Raw genomic sequence first — 18,623 nt, 5'->3', positions numbered from 1 at the left:
ACAGAGAGCGCTGAGACTTGTCCCTTAAGAGAGCTGAGCGACAACCCTTTTTCCAATCCTGATTGAAGGAAGGAAAGAAAAGTGGGCAAGGCAAATGGCCAGGGAGAAAAACCCTGATCAGAGCACCAAGATAGGAATATCCTCCACGTCCTGTGGTAGATCTTGGCGGACGTTGGTTTTCTAGCCTGTCTCATAGTGGCAATGACCTCTTGAGATAACCCTGAAGACGCTAGGATCCAGGACTCAATGGCCACACAGTCAAATTGAGGGCCGCAGAATTCAGATGGAAAAACGGCCCTTGAGACAGCAAGTCTGGTCGGTCTGGTAGTGCCCACGGTTGACCCACCGTGAGATGCCACAGATCTGGGTACCACGACCTCCTCGGCCAGTCTGGCGCGACGAGGATGGCGCGGCGACAGTCGGACCTGATCTTGCGTAACACTCTGGGCAACAGTGCCAGAGGAGGAAACACATAAGGGAGCTGAAACTGCGACCAATCCTGAACTAAGGCGTCTGCCGCCAGAGCTCTGTGATCTTGAGACCGTGCCATGAATGTTGGGACCTTGTTGTTGTGCCGTGACGCCATTAGGTCGACGTCCGGCATCCCCCAGCGGCAACAGATCTCCTGAAACACGTCCGGGTGAAGGGACCATTCCCCTGCGTCCATGCCCTGGCGACTGAGAAAGTCTGCTTCCCAGTTTTCTACGCCCGGGATGTGAACTGCGGATATGGTGGAGGCCGTGGCTTCCACCCACATAAGAAACCGCCGGACTTCCTGGAAGGCTTGCCGACTGCGTGTTCCCCCTTGGTGGTTGATGTATGCCACCGCTGTGGAGTTGTCCGACTGAATTCCGATTTGCTGGCCTTCCAGCCACGGCTGGAACGCCTTTAGGGCAAGATACACTGCCCTTATCTCCAGAACATTGATCTGAAGGGAGGACTCTGTCGGAGTCCAGGTTCCCTGAGCCCTGTGGTGGAGAAAAACCGCTCCCCACCCTGACAGGCTCGCGTCCGTCGTGACCACAGCCCATGATGGGGGAAGGAAGGATTTCCCCCCCGACAGAGAAGTGGGGAGAAGCCACCACTGAAGGGAAGCCTTGGCTGCCCGTGAAAGGGAGACTTTCCTGTCGAGGGACGTCGACTTCCTGTCCCATTTTCGGAGAATGTCCCATTGAAGAGGACGCAGATGAAACTGCGCAAAAGGAACTGCCTCCATTGCTGCTACCATCTTCCCTAGGAAGTGCATGAGGCGCCTCAGAGGGTGTGACTGGCCTTGAAGGAGAGATCGCACCCCTGTCTGTAGTGAACGCTGTTTGTCCAGCGGAAGCTTCACTATCGCTGGAAGAGTATGAAACTCCATGCCAAGATATGTCAGAGATTGGGCCGGTGTCAGATTTGACTTTGGAAAATTGATGATCCACCCGAAACTCTGGAGAGTCTCCAGAGCAATGTTCAGGCTGTGTTGGCATGCCACATGAGTGGGTGCCTTGACAAGCAGATCGTCTAAGTAAGGGATCACCGAGTGTCCCTGAGAGTGTAGGACTGCTACCACTGCTGCCATGACCTTGGTGAAGACCCGTGGTGCTGTCGCCAGGCCGAAAGGTAGTGCCACAAACTGAAGATGTTCGTCTCCTATGGCGAAACGCAGGAAGCGCTGATGCTCTGGTGCAATTGGTACGTGGAGATAAGCATCTTTGATGTCGATTGATGCTAGGAAATCTCTTTTGGACATTGAGGCGATGACGGAGCGGAGCGATTCCATCCGGAACCGCCTGGTTTTTACGTGTTTGTTGAGCAGTTTTAGGTCCAGAACAGGACGGAAGGATCCGTCCTTTTTCGGTACCACAAACAAGTTGGAGTAAAAACCGTGACCCTGTTGCTGAAGAGGCACAGGGATCACCACCCCTTCCGCCTTCAGAGTGCACACTGCCTGAAGAAGAGCATCGGCTCTCTCGGGGGGCGGGGATGTTCTGAAAAAACGAGTCGGAGGACGAGAGCTGAGCTCTATCCTGTAACCGTGGGATAGAATGTCTCTCACCCATCGGTCTTTTACCTGTGGCAGCCAGGCGTCGCAAAAGCGGGAAAGCCTGCCACCGACCGAGGATGCGGTGTGAGGAGGCCGAAAGTCATGAGGAGGCCGCCTTGGGAGCGGTTCCTCCGGCGGTCTTTTTAGGACGTGACTTAGACCGCCATGCATCGGAGTTCCTCTGATCCTTTTGAGGCCTTTTGGACGAGGAGAACTGAGACCTTCCCGTGGGCCGAAAGGACCGAAACCTCGATTGTACCTTCCGTGGTTGAGGTCTGTTTGGTTTGGACTGGGGTAAGGAAGAGTACTTTCCCTTGGATTGTTTAATGATTTCATCCAATCGTTCACCAAACAGGCGGTCGCCAGAAAATGGCAAACCGGTTAAGAACTTTTTGGAAGCGGAGTCTGCCTTCCATTCACGTAACCACATGGCCCTGCGGACTGCCACCGAATTGGCGGATGCTACCGCTGTACGGCTCGTAGAGTCCAGGACCGCATTAATGGCGTAGGACGCAAACGCCGACGCCTGAGAGGTTAAGGACACCACTTGCGGAGCAGATGTACGTGTGACTGCATTAATCTGCGCATGACAAGCTGAGATAGCTTGGAGTGCCCATACGGCTGCGAATGCTGGAGCAAAAGACGCGCCGATAGCTTCATAGATGGATTTCAACCAGAGCTCCATCTGTCTGTCAGTGGCATCTTTGAGTGAAGCCCCATCTTCCACTGCAACTATGGATCTAGCCGCCAGTCTGGAGACAGGAGGATCCACCTTAGGACACTGAGCCCAGCCCTTGACAACGTCAGGGGGGGAAGGGATAACGTGTATCCTTAAGGCGCTTGGAAAAACGCTTATCTGGACAAGCTCGGTGTTTCTGGACTGCCTCTCTGAAGTCAGAGTGATCCAGAAACATACTCAATGGACGCTTGGGAGACCTGAAACGGAATTTCTCCTGCTGAGAAGCTGACTCCTCAATTGTAGGAGCTGGTGGAGAAATATCCAACACCTGATTGATGGTTGCTATAAGGTCATTCACTATGGCGTCACCATCAGGTGTATCCAGGTTAAGCGCGGTCTCAGGATCAGAATCCTGATCTGCTAACTCCGCTTCATCATCCAGAGAGTCCTCCTGCTGAGACCCTGAACAGTGTGATGAAGTCGAGGGAATTTCCCAGCGCCCCCGCTTAGGCGGCCTGGGACTGCGGTCCATGTCAGAGACCTCACCCTGGGACCCATGGGTCATCCCAGGAGCACTCTGCAGCTCCAATTGAGGGGGGCCTGGGGTCAATGATTGAACAGTGCCCGGGGCCTGAGTCACCGGTCTGGACTGTAAGGCTTCTAGTATCCTAGCAGACCATTTATCCATAGTCTCAGACAGTTTGTCAGCAAACACTGCAAACTCCGTCCCTGTCACCTGGACAGTGGTAGCAGGTGGTTCTACCTGGGCCACCAGTAGCAGAGGCTCCGGCTGAGTAAGTGCCACAGGGGCCGAGCATTGCCACAATGAGGGTCCGTGGAGCCAGCCGGTAGTATAGCCGCACATGAGGTACAGGTTGCAAAGTAAGCCTGTGCTTTGGCACCCTTGCTATTTGCAGACGACACTGTTGTCTCCTCTGAGTACAATCCAGGAGGGTATATAGCCAAAAATCAACAGTGCGACAGTACAGTGTAAATGTATAGCATATAAGCATATATATATATGTACACTTCTGCACTCGGTGGGGCCAGCACCTCAGGTGCTGCTTACCGACCGCTCAAAGCGGTTGTGTGATCACCAGAATCCCTGCATGGGCCTCCCAGAGCCTGTTGTCTCTCCTCTCCAGCGTTAGAAGTGCTGACAGGAATGGCTGCCGGCGTTCTGTGGGGAGGAGGGGGCCGTGGGCGTGCCCTAGAAAGTGCGGGAATCTGGAGCCCCAGTGTGCTGTATGAGGGGGGAGGAGGATACAAGTATGCTCCAACCCTCAGCACTAACGTCCTGTGCAGCGTCCCGCCCTTCCCCTGACTGGCAGGCCTGGGGGCGGGAATATGCGATACTAGGCCGCAAAAGCCGGGGACTAAAGTAATAAGCGCGGCCGGCATATAAGCGCGGTCGGCGCGGTAGTCCCCGGCGCACAAACACACCCAGCAGTGCTGAAGTGTATATGGCCACCAGCGCTCCATGCGCGGTTCCCACGGGGACACAGAGTACCTCACAGCGCGGCCGGCGCGGCTGTCAGTGGCATTAGTCCCCGGCGCACTAACACACCCAGCAGTGCTGCAGTGTGTGTGGCATCAGCGCTCTATGCGCGGTCCCCACGGGGACACAGAGTACCTCACAGTAGCAGGGCCTTGTCCCTGTCGATACTCGGCTCCTGTCAGCAGATTCCCCAGGGGCTGCGGAGGGAGCACGGTCTCATGTGCCTGGAGACCGATTAGGATCCCACTTCACCCAGAGCCCTTAAGGGATGGGGAAGGAAAACAGCATGTGGGCTCCAGCCTCTGTACCCGCAATGGGTACCTCAACCTTAACAACACCGCCGACAAGAGTGGGGTGAGAAGGGAGCATGCTGGGGGCCCTGTTATGGGCCCTCTTTTCTTCCATCCGACATAGTCAGCAGCTGCTGCTGACGAAGATGTGGAGCTATGCGTGCATGTGTGCCTCCTTCGCACAAAGCATAAAAACTGAGGAGCCCGTGATGCACGGGGGGTGTATAGGCAGAAGGGGAGGGGCTTTACACTTTTAAGTGTAATACTTTGCGTGGCCTCCGGAGGCAGAAGCTATACACCAATTGTCTGGGTCTCCCAATGGAGCGACAAAGAAATCTATAGGAAGCTTCCTAGAATGCAGCCCAGGAGCTGCAGAGGGGGAAACTTTTAGCTTTATAGCTAAATTTCTGATGACAGGTTCCCTTTAAAAGGGAACCAGTCAGGTGTAATATGCACCCACAACCATGAGCAGTTCTGGGTGCATATTGCTAAAGCCCTGCCTAATAGCCCCTGTATACACTAGCATAGATAAAGAGATCTTTAGAAAAAGTATTTCTAAAGATCTTTTATCTTATGCTAATGAGTGCTGGGACTAGTCCCAGGGATGTTACTTCCCCCGACTAGTCCGCCCTCTTAGCATGTTTGCACGCCCACAGAGACGTACTAACATGTTTTCAATGCAGCGTCACCAGTGGTGACACGCGTCCCTGTGTTCACTCTTAAGAGTCCCGGCACTTCCAGTCATGCGCACTAGAAATCTCTGAAGCCAGGACGCATACACCCGGCTTCATGCTGCACATGACTAGAAGGGCCCGGCATTCAGAAACACGGTCACAGCGAACACAAGTACGCGCAGTGACGCTACATTGAATTGCATGTTAGTATACCTCTGTGGGTGTGCTAACATGCTAAGAGGGTGGCTGGTCGGGGGATATAATGCCCTTGGAACTAGTCCCCACACTTATTAGCCTAAGATAAAATATCTTTAGAAATAATTTTTCTAAAGATTTGTTTATTTATGCTACTAGATACAGGGACGGTTAGGCAGGGATTAGCAATATACACCCAGAACTGCTCATGGTTCTGGGTGCACATTGCACCCGACAGGTTCCCTTTAAGGAGCATAAAGGATTTAGCTTGCTGTATCCTGCTGGAAGCGATCAATAAAAATTATGTAAAGCCCCCCCAGTATATGTGGCCAGTTTATACCTTGTTGGGGTCCTTTAGAATCAGGTATTTGCCTTCATCCAGCTTCATACAAATGTCAATCACACAGCGCAAGATGCCCCAGGCATTCTCCATGCTCAGATTGATTTGGTTGGCAAACTCGCAGGGTTTGAACTGTTGTGTGCCGAGGATCACGTGACGAGAAGAATCCTTTACATGATACCGGGACACATACCTTCAAAAAGAAGACGCACATTAGATTCTATTAGAAGAACCGGCAAGTAATATGAGATTAATCAATTGCCCTATTACCAAAACCCCCATACTTACCCCAGTTTAAGGTACTCTGAGCCGGCCAGCAAAGCACAGCACGTCCACCTTGCCAGTTTATAGCTGTTGTTCTTCAGCTCGGTGGCTATCACAGCTCCTCTTTGAGAGTCCAGCTTCTGTCTCCAGTCCACGCCATTACAGTGCTGAAAATAATCACACACACAAAGCGTCAGCAAAGCTACAACCAGCGCTGTACACGTCATCTACATACAGGACCCGTCACTTACCCTGGAATCCCACTCATTCAGGGTTTTGACATTGATAAACGAAACCTCAGCGTTTGCACCGGTCATCACTCCGTCGTGTTCACATCGCACCACCAGGTCGATATCATCTCCCAATTTCCATCGTCGATACCTGTCGGCAGGACAGGAGTTTTTTGCAGAAGGCATTCCCCCCTCCACTAAATGACCAAAACAAGATAAAACACGTCTCACCTGTATGCTACAGAGGCTACCTCATTCTTGTCCACATCATCTTCTATGAAGGGGTTGGAGTTGGGAAATTTGTATTTTTCTTTGCCCTGTGGGACAAACACAGTACTGAGAACACTACTTCACAGCGATCCCCTCTTATTACATAAAATCAGAAAGAAGGGAATTTTGTTTACTTACCGTAAATTCCTTTTCTTCTAGCTCCTATTGGGAGACCCAGACAATTGGGTGTATAGCTTCTGCCTCCGGAGGCCACACAAAGTATTACACTTTAAAAAGTGTAACCCCTCCCCTCTGCTATACACCCTCCCGTGCATCACGGGCTCATCAGTTTTGGTGCCAAAGCAGGAAGGAGGAAACTTATAAATTGGTCTAAGGTAAATTCAATCCGAAGGATGTTCGGAGAACTGAAACCATGAACCAAAAGAACAATTCAACATGAACAACATGTGTACACAAAGAACAACAGCCCGAAGGGAACAGGGGCGGGTGCTGGGTCTCCCAATAGGAGCTAGAAGAAAGGGAATTTACGGTAAGTAAACAAAATTCCCTTCTTTGTCGCTCCATTGGGAGACCCAGACAATTGGGATGTCCAAAAGCAATCCCTGGGTGGGTAAAAGAATACCTCAATAAAAAGAGCCGAAAAACGGCCCCCTCTTACAGGTGGGCAACTGCCGCCTGAAGGAGTCGCCTACCTAGGCTGGCATCTGCCGAATCATCGGCATGCACCTGATAGTGTTTCGTGAAAGTGTGCAGACTCGACCAGGTAGCCGCCTGACACACCTGCCAAGCCGTAGCCTGGTGTCGCAATGCCCAGGACACAGACGGCTCTGGTAGAATGGGCCTTCAGCCCTGCAGGAATCGGAAGCCTAAAAGAACGGTAGGCTTCAAGAATCGGTTCCTTGATCCACCGAGCCAAGGTTGACTTGAAAACCTGAAATTCCTTACTCTGGCCCGCGATAAGGACAAGAGCGCATCAGACCGGTGCAGGGGCGCCGTGCGAGACCTGTAGAGCCGGAGTGCTCTCACCAGATCTAATAAATGCAAATCCTTTTCACCTTGGTGAACTGGATGCGGACCCAAAGAGGGTAAGACGATATCCTGATTGAGATGAAACGGGGATACCTTAGGGAGAAAGTCCGGGACCGGACGTAGAACCACCCTATCCTGGTGAAACACCAGGAAGGGGGCTTTGCATGACAGCGCTGCAAGCTGAGACACTCTTCTGAGTGATGTGAATGCCACTAGGAAGGCCACCCTTTGCGAAAGGCGAGATAGAGAGATCCCGCATCGGCTCGAAAAGTGGCTTCTGAAGAGTCGTCAGCACCCTGTTAAGATCCGAGGGTGTTAACGGACGCTTGTAAGGTGGGACCGGAAAGCGCCGATACTTGTCCCTTGAGAGAGCCGAGAGACAAGCCCTTGTCCATTCCGGATTGAAGGAAAGAGAGAAAAGTGGGCAAGGCAAACGGCCAGGGAGTAAAACCCTGATCAGAGCACCAGGATAAGAAAATCCTCCAAGTCCTGTGATAGATCTTGGCGGACGTTGGTTTCCTGGCCTGTCTCATGGTGGCAATGACATCTGGAGATATCCCTGATGACGCTAGGAGCCAGAACTCAATGGCCACACAGTCAGGTTTAGAGCCGCAGAATTCAGAAGGAAATATGGACCTTGAGGCAGCAAGTCTGGTCGGTCTGGGAGTGTCCACGGTTGACCCACCGCGAGGTGCCACAGATCCGGGTACCACGATCACCTCGGCCAGTCTGGAGCGACGAGGATGGTGCGGCGACAGTCTGACCTGATCTTGCGTAACACTCTGGGCAGTAGTGCCAGAGGAGGAAACACATAAGGCATTCGAAACTGCGATCAGTCGTGAACTAGCGCGTCTGCCGCCAGAGCTCTGTGATCCTTGGACCGAGCCATGAATGCCGGGACTTTGTTGTTGTGCCGAGACGCCATTAGATCGACGTCCGGCATTCCCCAGCGGCAACAGATCTCTAGAAACACGTCCGGGTGAAGAGACCATTCCCCTGCGTCCATGCCCTGGCGACTGAGAAAATCTGCTTCCCCGTTTTCTACGCCCGGGATGTGAACTGCGGAGATGGTGGAGGCTGTGGCTTCCGCCCACAGCCGAATCCGCCGAACTGCTCGGAAGGCTTGACGACTGCGCGTGTGCCGCCCTGGTGGTTGATGTACGCAACCGCCGTGGCGTTGTCCGACTGAATTCGGATCTACCTGCCCTCCAGCCACCGCTGGAACACCTTTAGGGCTAGATCCACTGCCCTTATCTCCAGAACATTGATCTGAAGGGAGGACTCTGTCGGAGTCCAGGTTCCCTGAGCCGAGTGGTGGAGGAAGGCCGCTCCCCACCCTGACAGACTCGCGTCCGTCGTGACCACAGCCTCAGCTGGGGGCTGGGAGGATTTTTCCTCCGCCCAGGAAGTGGAAAGAAGACACCACTGAAGAGAGGTTTTGCCGCAAGGGAAAGAGAGACGTTCTTGTCTAGGGACGTCGACCTCCTGTCCCATTTGCGGTGTCCGATAGAATCGGACGCAGACGAAACTGAGCAAGGGAACTGCCTCCCTTGCTGCCACCATCGTCCTTAGAAAGTGCATGATGCGCCTCAAGGGGTGACTGGGCCCGAAGGAGAGATTGCACCCCTGTCTGTAGTGAACGCTGACTATGCAGCGGAAGCTTCACTAATCGCTGAGAGAGTATGAAACTCCATCCCGAGGCAAGTCAGTGATTGGGTCGGTGTCAGTTTTAACCTTGTAAATTTGATGATCCACCTGAACCCCTGGAGAGTCTCCAGAGCAATGGTCAGGTTGTGTTGACATGCCACCCAGGAGGGTGTCTTGACTAGAAGATCGTCTAGGTAAGTGATCACCGAGTGGCCCTTGTAGGACCGCCACCACTGCTGCCATGACCTTGGTGAAGACCCGTGGGGCTGTCGCCAGGCCGAATGGCAGTGCCACGAACTGAAGTGTTCGTCCCTGATGGCGAAACGCAGAAGCGTTGAAGCTCGGGTGCAATCGGCACATGGAGATAAGCATCCTTGATGTCAATTGATGCTAGGAAGTCTCCTTGTGACATCGAGGCTTCAGAGTGTTCACCGCCTGAGAACGTGCATCGGCTCGCTCGGGGGGCGGAGATGTTTTGAAGAAACGAGTCGGAGGACGAGAGCAGAGCTCTATCCTGTAACCGTGAGACAGAATGTCTCTCACCCATCGGTCTTGGACATGTGGCCACCAGGCGTCGCAAAAGCGGGAGAGCCTGCCACCGACCGAGGACGCGGTCTTGGTGAGGCCGAAGTCATGAGGAAGCCGCCTTGTGACTTAGACCGCCATGCAGAAGAGTTCCTCTAGCCCTCCTCTGACCTGTTGGACGTGGAGGAACGGAACTTGCTGAGGACCGAAAAGACCGAAACCTTTGGACTGGGGCAAGGACGAGACCTTTCCCTTGGACTGTCTAGTAACTTCATCCATTGCTCGCCAAACAAACGGTCGCCAGAAAATGGCAAACCGGTTAAGAACTTCTTGGAAGCAGAGCCTGCCTTCCATTCACGTAGCCACATGGCCCTGCAGACTGCCACCGAATTGGTGGATGCTACCGCTGTACGGCTCGCAGAGTCCAGGAACGGCGTTCATGGCGTAGAACGAAAGAACCTACGCCCGAGAAGTGAAGGACACAACCTGCGGGGCAGAGGTACGTGCAACCGCAATAATCTCAGCCAGAGAAGTTGAGATAGCTTGGAGTGCCCTCACGGCTGCGAAGGCTGGAGCAAAAGGTGCGACTATGGCTTCATAGATGGATTTCATCATAAGCTTTATTTGCCTGTCAGTGGCATTCGTGAGAGATGGCATCTGCCACTAATACTACGGATCTAGCCGCCAGCCAAGGGACTGGAGAATCCACCCTGTGACACTGAGCCCAACCCTTAACAACGTCAGGGGGGAAAAAATTGGGTAACGCGTGTCAATAAGGCGCTTAGTAAGCGTTTGTCCGTAAAGTTCTGTGCTTTTGGACGGCCCCTCTGGAGTTAGAGTGATCGAAACACGCACTCCTGATGAAGTCGGGGAAGGTTCCCAGCGGGCCCGCTTAGCCTATCAAAGGCCGCGGTCCGTGACGGAGTTCTCACCGTGGGATCTGGGTGTTACCCCAGGAGCCCCTTGTTGTACCGACCCAGAGGGACCCGGGAGCGATGAACTCACAGCTCCCTGGCCCTGTGTTATCGGTCTGGACTGCAAGGCTTCCAGTATCTTAGCAGACCCTCTGTCCATAGACTGAGTCCTGGAATGTGAAAGCTACTCAGAGATTTGCTGATTCCAACATGCAAACTCTGTCTGTCATCTGTGCAGTGGAAACCGGCGGTACCACCTGGCCGAGGGTCCCACCAGTGCCGGAGGCTCCGGCTGAGTGAGTGCCCTCGGGGCCAAGCATTTTACACAATGAGGGAATGTGGAACCTGCCTGTAATATAGCCGCACAAGAGGTACAGGTTGTAAAATAAGCCAGTGCCTTGGCACCCTTACTCTTTAAGAGCAGACAACAGCATGTCGTCCGCAGAGTAATCAGTGAGGGTATACAGCCAAAGGCAAATAATGCTGCCGAACAGCGAGATCATATACCATATAAATAAACATATATATATACACACTGCGGCACCAAGGGGGGGTCAGCACCTGAAAACTGGTGCCCCACAGTGCTCAGTGAGGGGGAAGGAGGATACCAACGTATGCTCCAGCCCTCCCTGCCGACGTCCAGTCGGCCGTCCCGTCGTTACCCCTGACTGGCAGGCCCGAGAACGGGAGTATATGGTACTAGGCCGCAAGAGCCGGGGACTAAATTTAAAAACGCGGCCGGCAAACATGGCGCGGTAGTCCCAGTCTCACAAACCACTCAGCAACCGCTGCGGCATTTGTAACACAGATGCTGCATGCACCGTCCCTCAGGGGACACAGAGTACCTTATGATGCAGGGCTCTGTCCCTGATGATGTCCAGTCTCCTGTCCGTCAGAGTCCCCCAGGGGCTGCGGATGGAGCCCGGTCCCAGAGCATGGCGACCGGTTAGGATCCCCCTCTCCCAGAGCAGTGTTGAGCAGATTCTGAGATCCTCCACCGGCAGAATTATAACAATGGCTGCCGGCGTTCTGAGGGGAGGAGAAAGCCGTGGGCGGAACCGCAAAAGTGCGGGAACCTGGTGGCCCATAGTGATCAGTGAGGGGGGCGGAGGACAGCGAAGTGTGCTCCAGCCCTCACTGTCGGCATCATACCGACCGTCCCGCCTTTCTCCCTGACTGGCAGGCTCAGGGGCGGGAGTTTAACACACTAGGCCGCAAAAGCCGGGGACTAAAGTAAAAATCGCGGCCGACAAACAGGCACGATCGGCGCGGTAGTCCCAGACAAAAATCCACACCGCAGTCGCAGCTGCGTCTGAGGCCAAGGTGCTTCATGCACCGTCCCAACGGGGACACAGAGTACCTGTAGATGCAGGGCCATGTCCCTGACGGTACTCCGTCTCCTGTCCGGCAGATTCCCCCAGGGGCTGCGGAGGGAGCCCGGTCCCAGTGGCTGGATGACCGGTTAGGATCCCACTTCCCCAGAGCCCCTAAGGGATGGGGAAGGAAAACGGCATGTGGCTCCTGCCTGTGTACCCGCAATGGGTACCTCAACCTTAACAGCACCGCCGACTCAGTGGGGTGAGAAGGGAGCATGCCGGGGGCCCTGTTAGGGGCCCTCTTTTCTTCCATCCGATACAATCAGCAGCTGCTGCTGACTAAAATGTGGAGCATTGTGTGCATGTGTGCCTCCTTCAACACAAAGCATAAAAACTGATGAGCCCGTGATGCACGGGAGGGTGTATAGCAGAGGGGAGGGGTTACACTTTTTAAAGTGTAATACTTTGTGTGGCCTCCGGAGGCAGAAGCTATACACCCAATTGTCTGGGTCTCCCAATGGAGCGACAAAGAAACAACAAACTTCGAGATAAGTTAATTGATTTAAAAGATTGTCCACTACTTTTACATTGAGGGCTGGTCCTTAGGATAGGTCATGTCTGATCAGCCGTGGTCCGACACCCTGCACCCCCACCGATCAGCTGTTCTGGGTGGCAGCAGGCAGCCAGAAATGCTCAGTTCCGGAGCTGCTCCGTCTCCGTAAATACCATGAGCCCATGATAATATTTTTAATAGACAGAACTAAGTATATTATGAATCTCAGCTCCAATGTGACTGTTTTTGGATAGGTAGAGGCTGTAACATATCCACCAGATACAATGTAATAGCGAGTGGAAAATGTAAGAAGGCTCAAATATTGTAATAATTTAGAAAAAAAGTCACAAATTTTTTTCTTTTTTTAATCAATAAGAATATGGATTAGGAACTTTAAGCTTATAGCACCATTTTGGTATTTGAGGTTATACACATGACATTTTCTGATTTCATGCTATTGCTTATTGAGCCTGATACTGTACGTTTCTGGAAAGTATATGAAGTACTGGTTAAAGGGGCTGTTGGACAGTATAGGAGATAACGTACTGCTCAGTTGGGATCTGACCGCCATGACTTGCATTGATCGGCAGAACGGATCACTTCCATCTCTGTCAGAATGGAGTCACAGTCACATCTCGATCTGCGCTGTTTCCAGAAGCTCCATAGAGAATGAACAGAACAGTAGTCGAGTATGTGCAGGAGTAAAAAAGTGCTGATCGGTGCGGATCCCAGCGGTGAGACCCCAACTCATCAGTAGGTTATCTTGTTTCCATGAGACAACCACCCTAAAGTCAGGGTCAGAGACGATGATTGCATCCACATGCCCGGACCGGCCGACGGCTCTCCTGAGAATTAACTCAAAATGTGTATGGAGCTTTTAGCTTTCTTTTTCAATGCATGAAATAAAGCCGAGTGCACATCTGCCAGTCACTATACAACCAGCACTCACCATCTGCAGACACTGCTGGGAGAAGTTGTGGTTGATGTAGGTTGCCTCCATGGCCAGGTTTCTGGGAGAGTTGAAGGAATTCACCTCATCCTGAGGGGGTTCATTGGCCGTTTCACTGACAGTCAGCAAATCTAGATTCATAAGGATGAAGATAACCATTGTTAATATGCGAAATTATATTCAGACGGGGACAAGCAGAGATGTTTATATCTAACGGACCACCCAAAACTACATTAAAAATCAGAGACGGACAAACAATGAAGCTGAAAATAAGTCAACAACAATCTGGTGTAGGAAAAGGACCAGACCAGAGTTTGTTTGCAGCGTTCAAGTAACAGACTGGCTTCAAATGTCCATCATTCATGGACTAAAGTCTGGACCAGCCACCGTCTCTTAACCCAATTGCGGCTTCATCATAAGCAAATATGCTGCTGATGAGTTGGGTCAGGAGACCCGCAACCAGTCTGGACATCACACTCCATACTCTGACCGTGAATGTCGGACACATGGAACTGACCCAAGTGTGGACAGGAGCCGTAACTGAAAGGGTAACATTTTTCTAGGTGAACGTCTGCCATGGGCATTAAAGGGACAGTATCGCGTTTTTTTATTTTTGTATTAAAAATAGTGATTCTGAAATCAAGTATTTCTAATACAAAATGAAAATCGTAGCTTATTTACTTTTTCTGTTATTCTAATTTTACTGTATGCACTGGGGGCCATGTTGGATTTGCTGTGTGTGTAACGACAGTTACACACTCCTTTATGGCAGCCCCTGTGCAAAGAGAATAGTGGTCGCTATCCGACCCTATGTTTAACGTTACAGTGGGCGTATGCTGTGACCTGGACGCGCCCCATGGGCTGTCCAGATCACAGCAGAGGGAGGAGTTCAGCGCCATCATCGTGGAGCTCAGAGCGTATGCTGTTTGCTCCACTTTATCCCTGTCAACCGCCGGGATGTGTGAGTACAGGCCGCCTCCCCTCCCCTGCCCCCGTTACCGATGACACCGCCTCCCTCCGCTCTCCCCAGCCCCCGCTACTGCTACCGCTAGTGCCGCCCCTCGCCGTTCCCGTCTCCGCTGACACCCCATCCCATCGCTCTCCTGAGCCCCCGCTAGTGCCGCCCCTCCCCCTCGCCGTTCCAGTCACCGCTGACACCCCATCCCTTCGCTCTCCTCAGCCCCCGCAAGTGCCGCCCCTCCCCCTCGCTGTTACCGTCTCCGCTGACACCCCATCCCTCCGCTCTCCCCAGCCCCCGTTACTGCTACCGCCGCCCCTCCCCCCGCCGTTACCGTCTCCGATGACACTTCCTCCCTCCGCTCTCCCCAGCCACCGCTCTGCTCGCCGCTGCTGTGTATGTGTGTGCCCGTGCCCCACTGCATGCGAGTACCGCCGCTGATGCTGTCTGCACGGCTGTGTATTATCCTCTCCTGTTTGATACTATCTGCTGAGCCGTGTATCTAATCCTCTCTTGGGTGATACACAGCTCAGCAGACAGCATCACCCAGGACAGGATTAGATACACAGCTCATCAGACAGTATCTAATTCTGTCCTGGGTGATGCTGTCTGATGAGCTGTGTATCTAATCCTGTCCTGGGTGATGCTGTCTGATGAGCTGTGTATCTAATCCTGTCCTGGGTGATGCTGTCTGCTGAGCTGTGTATCTAATCCTGTCCTGTGTGATACTCCTGCTGTCTTTGGTGACACTTTAGACATTTCTGGTCACCAACAAAATGGCTCTGCATTGTGTCCCTACATGTCATTCTCTATTATCCTTTGTAAACACTCAGATTGGGAGGGGGGAGGCGTGCCACCACACACAGGAGAGCAGACTCCGCCCACTTTACTGCAAGCTGTAACGTGAGCTTTTGCCTACAGTGGGATTTCTGTAGGATTTCAGAAGCTGCTCCCCCTAGTGTTTAACAGTGGAAACAGTGGAAAATATTAAACTTTTTAATTTTTTTTTTACATTTTGCTCAATTAAAGAAGGGAATTTTGTTACTTACCGTAAATTCCTTTTCTTCTAGCTCTTATTGGGAGACCCAGACGATTGGGGTATAGCTACTGCCCTCCGGAGGCCACACAAAGCACTACACTAAAAAGTGCAAGGCCCCTCCCCCTCTGGCTATACCCCCCCGTGGTATCACGGGTTCTCCAGTTTTAGTGCCAAAGCAAGAAGGAGGAAGCCAATAACTGGTTTAAACAAATTAACTCCGAATAACGTCGGAGAACTGAAAAACCGTTCAACATGAACAACATGTGTACCCGCAAACAACCAAGAAATCCCGAAGGACAACAGGGCGGGTGCTGGGTCTCCCAATAAGAGCTAGAAGAAAAGGAATTTACGGTAAGTAACAAAATTCCCTTCTTCTTCAGCGCTCTATTGGGAGACCCAGACGATTGGGACGTCCAAAAGCTGTCCCTGGGTGGGTAAAGAGATACCTCATGTTAGAGCTGCAAAACAGCCCTCCCCTACGGGGATGTCACTGCCGCCTGCAGGACTCTTCTACCTAAGCTGGCATCCGCCGAAGCATAGGTATGCACCTGATAATGTTTGGTGAAAGTGTGCAGACTCGACCAGGTAGCTGCCTGGCACACCTGTTGAGCCGAAGCCTGGTGTCGTAGCGCCCAGGACGCACTCACGGCTCTGGTTGAATGGGCTTTCAGCCCTGAAAGAACCGGAAGCCCTGCAAAACGGTAGGCTTCCAGAATTGGTTCTTTGATCCATCGAGCCAGGGTGGCTTTAGAAGCCTGCAACCTCTTGCGCGTACCAGCGACAAGGGCATCGGAACGGCGTACGGGCGCCGTGCGGGAAATGTAGATTCTGAGTGCTCTCACCAGATCTAGCAAACGTAAATCATTCTCATACCGGTGAACCGGATGAGTGCAAAAGGACGGTAAGGAGATATCCTGATTAAGATGAAACGAGGATACTACCTTAGGGAGAAAACTCCGGAATGATGCGCAGCACTACCTTGTCCTGGTGAAACACCAGGAAGGGAGCCTTGGATGACAGAGCTGCCAGCTCAGACACTCGCCGAAGCGATGTGATCGCAACGAGAAACGCCACCTTCTGTGACAGGCGAGAAAAGGAAACTTCCTTCAGAGGCTCGAAAGGCGGCTTCTGGAGAGCAACTAGAACCCTGTTCAGATCCCATGGATCCAACGGCCGCTTGTACGGGGGTACGATATGACAAACCCCCTGCGGGAACGTGCGCACCTTAGAAAGACGTGCTAGGCGCTTCTGAAAAAACACGGATAGTGCTGAGACTTGCCCTTTGAGGGAGTCTAGCGACAAGCCCTTTTCTAACTCCTATTGTAGGAAGGAAAGAAAAATAGGCAAAGCAAATGGCCAGGGAGACACTCCCTGAGTAGAGCACCAGATTAAGAAAACCTTCCACGTTCTGTGGTAGATCTTAGCAGACGTGGGCTTCCTAGCCTGTCTCATGGTGGCAACGACCCCTTGGGATAATCCTGAAGACGCTAGGATCCAGGACACACAAGCCACACAGTCAGGTTCAGGGCCGCAGAATTCCGATGGAAAAAACGGCCCTTGAGACAGTAAGTCTGGTCGGTCTGGTAGTGACCCCGGTCGGCCGACCGTGAGACGCCACAGATCCGGGTACCACGATCTCCTCGGCCAGTCTGGTGCGACGAGTATGACGCGGCTGCAATCGGATCTGATTTTTGCGCAGTACTCTGGGCAAGAGTGCCAGAGGTGGAAACACATATGTGAGCCGGAACTGCGACCAATCTTGCACTAAGGCGTCTGCCGCCAGAGCTCTGTGATCGCGCGATCGTGCCATAAATGCCGGGACCTTGTTGGTGTGCCGAGACGCCATTAGGTCGACGTCCGACCCCCCCCAGCGGCAACAGATTTCCTGAAACACGTCCGGGTGAAGGGACCATTCCCCCGCGTCCATGCCCTGGCGACTGAGGAAGTCTGCTTCCCAGTTTTCTACGCCCGGGCTGTGAACTGCGGATATGGTGGATGCTGTGTCCTCCACCCACATGAGGATTCGCCGGACTTCCTGGAAGGCTGCTGACTGCGTGTCCCTCCTTGGTGGTTGATGTATGCCACCGCTGTGGAGATGTCCGACTGGATTCGGATCTGCTCCCTTCTAGCCACTTTTGGAAAGCTAATTGGGTAAGATACCCTGCCCCGATTTCCAGCACATCGAACTGAAGGGTGGACTCCTGCTGAGTCCACGTCCCCTGAGCCATGTGGTGGAGACAAACTGCTCCCCACCCTGACAGACTCGTATCTGTCGTGACCACTGCCCAGGATGGGGGCTATGGCAATGAGGTGGGAATAAGCCCCTATTGCAGAGAGTCCTCGGCCGTCAGGGAAAGGGAGACTTCCCGTCCAGGGAGGTTGACTGCCCATCCCATTGGCGGAGAATGTCCCATTGCCGTTGGCGCAGATGAAACTGCGCAAAGAGAACTGCCTCGATGGCTGCCACCATCTTCCTTAGGAAGTGCATGAGGCGCCTTAAGGGGTGCGACTGGCCTTGAAGGAGAGACTGCACCTCTGTCCGCAGTGAACGCTGCTGGTTCAGCGGAAGCTTCACTATGGCTGATAGAGTATGAAACTCCATGCCGAGATACGTTAGTGATTGAGTCGGAGACAGATTTGACCTTGCCAAATTGATGATCCACCCGAAAGTCTGGAGAGTCTCCAGCGTAACATTCAGGCTGCGTTGGCATGCCTCGAGGGAGGTTGCTTTGACGAATAGATCGTCCAAGTACGGAATCACCGGGTGTCCGTGAGAGTGCAAGACTGCTACCACTGCTGCCATGACCTTGGTGCCCACCCGTGGGGCTGTCCCAGACTGAATGGCAGAGCTACGAACAGAAGATGTTCGTCTCCTATCACAAAACGTAGAAAACGTTGGTGCTCCGTAGCAATTGGCACGTGGAGATAGGCATCTTTGATGTCTGTTGAGGCAAGGAAGTCTCCTCGAGACATTGAGGCAATGACGGATCGGAGGGATCCCATCCGGAACCGCCTGGCGTTCGCATGCTCGTTGAGCAGTTTCAGAACCAGAACAGGACGGAAGGAACCGTCCATTTTTGGAGCCACAAAGAGATTGGAGTACAAACCCTCGCCCTCGTTCCTGAGGGGGGACAGGGATCACCACTCCTTCTGCTCTTAGAGCGTCCACCGCCTGCAGCAGGGCATCTGCTCGGTGGAGAGGTGGGGCCGTTCTGAAGAATGGAGTCGGAGGACGAGAACAGAACACTGTCCTGTGCACGTGAGCA

At 52.9% G+C, this 18,623-nt stretch overlaps 1 protein-coding gene across 1 annotated transcript in view; it reads right to left on the bottom strand.

Moving 5' to 3' along the window:
* EIF3D (eukaryotic translation initiation factor 3 subunit D) overlaps positions 1–18,623 on the bottom strand; it is a 43,803-nt gene that overhangs the window by 9,901 nt on the left and 15,279 nt on the right. Inside the window, exons 8-12 of the mRNA XM_075322085.1 lie at positions 13,361–13,520; positions 6,428–6,513; positions 6,218–6,347; positions 5,991–6,133; positions 5,703–5,895 (exon numbers count right to left, since the gene is read on the bottom strand). Of these exons, the coding sequence (XP_075178200.1) occupies positions 5,703–5,895; positions 5,991–6,133; positions 6,218–6,347; positions 6,428–6,513; positions 13,361–13,520 (712 nt within the window). The remainder of the gene's footprint in view (positions 1–5,702; positions 5,896–5,990; positions 6,134–6,217; positions 6,348–6,427; positions 6,514–13,360; positions 13,521–18,623) is intronic.

The sequence above is a fragment of the Anomaloglossus baeobatrachus genome, chromosome 8 (assembly GCF_048569485.1).
Source record: "Anomaloglossus baeobatrachus isolate aAnoBae1 chromosome 8, aAnoBae1.hap1, whole genome shotgun sequence".
Taxonomy (NCBI): domain Eukaryota; kingdom Metazoa; phylum Chordata; class Amphibia; order Anura; family Aromobatidae; genus Anomaloglossus; species Anomaloglossus baeobatrachus.
The sequence above is the reverse complement of the archived record's forward strand: the minus strand, read 5'-3'. Positions and strand labels throughout refer to the sequence as shown.